The 2,946-nt window shown below is 47.7% G+C and overlaps 1 protein-coding gene across 1 annotated transcript in view; it reads left to right on the top strand.

The window, feature by feature from the left end:
- The first annotated feature begins 1,798 nt into the window (after positions 1 to 1,798).
- Positions 1,799 to 2,946, top strand: part of RPL7L1 (ribosomal protein L7-like 1) — a 5,192-nt gene continuing 4,044 nt past the window's right edge. The window contains exons 1-2 of the mRNA XM_008573184.1: positions 1,799 to 2,083; positions 2,765 to 2,873. Coding sequence (XP_008571406.1) covers positions 2,070 to 2,083; positions 2,765 to 2,873 — 123 coding nt within the window. The 5' untranslated portion in view covers positions 1,799 to 2,069. The remainder of the gene's footprint in view (positions 2,084 to 2,764; positions 2,874 to 2,946) is intronic.

The following is a 2,946-nucleotide window of genomic DNA, read 5'->3' as shown; positions in this document are numbered from 1 at the left end:
CCCATATAGGGATGGCTGGTTAGCTCACTGGGTGACCGTGGTGCTGACAACACCAAGTTAAGGGTTAAGATCCTCTTACCGGTCATCTTTTTAAAAAAAAAATTTTTTTTTTAATTTAACCATTCCCTAACGATGGACACCTGAAGCAGCTAAGAAGAACAGAACCATATGAGGACAGGCTAAAAAAGAGTAAAATTCTTGAGGCTGTAAATGGCCATGCCTCATTCTCATGCAGTAACCCCACTTTAGAAAGAAAAAAATTATTGAAAAAAAAAAATCTTGGATCTTGTCCCGTGCTAGGGCACATGCTCAGTGCTCAGTAAACACATTTTCAGTTAGTAAACAATCGTTTGGTTGAAAAGGAGGACTCAATCTCTTTTTCTCTGGGTCAGTCTGGTGGAGCAGTGGCTTTGGCACTGAGAATAAGTACTCTCCTAGCACCATCTGCTGGCTTTGGATAACTACTTCCTGAATCCTGGTCTCTAAAGTCCTATTCAGTCAAGAGTATTGTTAATAAACCTGAAATTCCTGTTCCCCTTAATACTGTCAGTACCACAGAACCTTTTATCTGTAGACAGAGGAAATCACAAAATATTGACTTATTTTTGTTCCTTATTTACTATTTAATGGATGTCTTACACTTTGGTGATCCTTCTATTTTGCCTCTTTACAAAGTAAGGTGCTGAGTGAGAAGGAGCCTCCCTCTTTCAGTGTGTGACTCTGAAGACTGTGTTGTCCTTTGACATTTATTCATCAGGTAGTGAGCTCTGTCCATGGCACTATCTTTCTGATTGGACTAGTTACATAGCACATTCCAATATGATGTCTTGAGCCAATATCAATATCAATAGTGTCAAGACTGAGAAACTGGCGCTAGACCCTTAGGATCAGTAATGAGCAAAGCAGGCATGGCCTCCCTCCTCCCAGTATCACGGGGAAGAAATAATAACAATATAGGGAATTCAGAGAAAGGAAAGAGACTACTCTAGAGCCCTGCTAGTCAAAGTGTAGCATCACCGGCATGACTTTGATGAAGTCTGTTCTAAATGCAGAATATCGGGCTGGCCGGTTAGCTCACTCAGACCTGGTGCTGGTAACACTAAGGTCCAGGGTTCCATCGCCATACGGGTCAGCCGCCTCAAAAACAACAACGAAAATGCAGAATATCAACCCCCCTACCCGGCCTCCTGAATAAAAATCTGTATTTTGACAAGATCCTCGGGTGACTCCTATTCATGCTAATGCTTGAGATGCGCTGCTGTGGATGTTCCTAGAGATGACAGGACATGAGTTGTTTTCCAGGGTTTTATGTAGACCTGGAGAGAAGGAAGCATATTCCAGGCGGTGAGAGCTACATGGGGGAAGGTTCTGAGATGGCAGGGAGGCAGTTGTAGTTTCTGGTCCAGCAGTAATGATGACTGACATAGTGCTGACTGCTTACTGTCAGACACTGTGCTAAGGGCTTTAAATAGGGGATCTTATATAATCCTTCTAACGCTATTAGGTGGCTCCATTACTATACCCATTTTATAAGAAGGAAACCGAGGTATAGAGGGTTGAATAACTTGCTCGAGGACCTACTGACGGTTGCCGAGCAGAGGGAATCGGAGCTACCTTCTCTAAGTCATCCACAAACACCGCCACCCACCCGTGAGTCAAAGCCAGAGCCCCTCTCTCCCTCCCCCGGGAGGTCGCGCGGCATTGCGCGCGCCGGAAGTGCAGCGCGACGCTACAGCGGAAGCCGTGCCTCGCCGGAAGCGTTCCATTGTTTCCAGCCACGCCACCGGTGTTGAGAATATATCTTAAGTGAAGCGGGCTGGGTTTTGAAAGCGACACGGGCTCTAAAAATCTTGGGAAGGGTGCGAAGAAAGCTTTGTGCAACTTTTGGCAGGAATCAGGAGTAGCAAGACCTCTTTTCCGGGGTTCACTGCTGCTAAGTGGGCGCCGACTGTCCGGGTCATCCAGCGTGAGGTAGAATACACGTCTCTATGGTCAAGTAAACGTAGAGCGGTGCCTGCCTTCCCCACGTGGTGGGGGTGCGCACGATCAGTAGCGGCAGCACTAGGAAGATGGCCGAGCCCGAGTGAGTATTTGGGGCTTCGAGTCTCTGAAGTGGGGTCGCCAGTATCCAGTGCCGCCCACGGTGTTTATGCCTCGGTAGCGGAAAATAAGGATACTTGCGGACTGTAAGATAAGAAAAGGCTCCAGATCACACAGGGTGGGGGTGAGGACTGAGGAGCCGTAGGGCTAGCGCGGGCGGAGGAGCGGTTTCGAGTAGTCTCGAAGGGGCGAGGATTGACTTCCAGACAGCAGGCTGGAGAATGCCAGAGTTGAGTTCCCCCAGCCTGGCCTCAGTATTCACCCTGCAGGTGGATCTGCACCTACCCCAACCCCACGAGGTTTTCCTAGAATCTCGTCGCTGTCAGCGCCTGACAGCAGGCTGGAGAATGCCAGAGTTGAGTTCCCCCAGCCTGGCCTCAGTATTCACCCTGCAGATGGATCTGCACCTACCCCAACCCCACGAGGTTTTCCTAGAATCTCGTCGCTGTCAGCGCCTGTGAAAGGCTGTGGCAGTAAAAGCTCCATTGATGTATACAACCTAGTCGACAAGGGGTTCTTGACTTTTGGGGGATTTGGGGACGAGTGAATGTGGGGGTCCATTTGGGGGACTGAAGTTAGAAACCGCAGAATATTGAACTGGTTTGGAAATCCATTGAATGTTCATTTCCTAAAAATTATCGCTGATCACAGTTTTCTGTATCAGGCAAAGAAAAAAGATCCCTTTGGTTCCAGAAAATCTCCTGAAAAAGAGGAAAGCTTATCAAGCCCTCAAGGCCACCCAGGCAAAGCAGGCACTTTTGGCAAAGAAGGAGGTAATGGTGGGGAACCAGGGGGAAGGAATTTGTACTTGGTGAGTTTTTTTTTTTTTTTTTTTTTTTTTTTTTT

The sequence above is a fragment of the Galeopterus variegatus genome, unplaced genomic scaffold (assembly GCF_000696425.1).
Source record: "Galeopterus variegatus unplaced genomic scaffold, G_variegatus-3.0.2 Scaffold887, whole genome shotgun sequence".
Lineage (NCBI taxonomy): Eukaryota > Metazoa > Chordata > Mammalia > Dermoptera > Cynocephalidae > Galeopterus > Galeopterus variegatus.
This window is presented reverse-complemented; position numbering and strand designations above follow the sequence as displayed.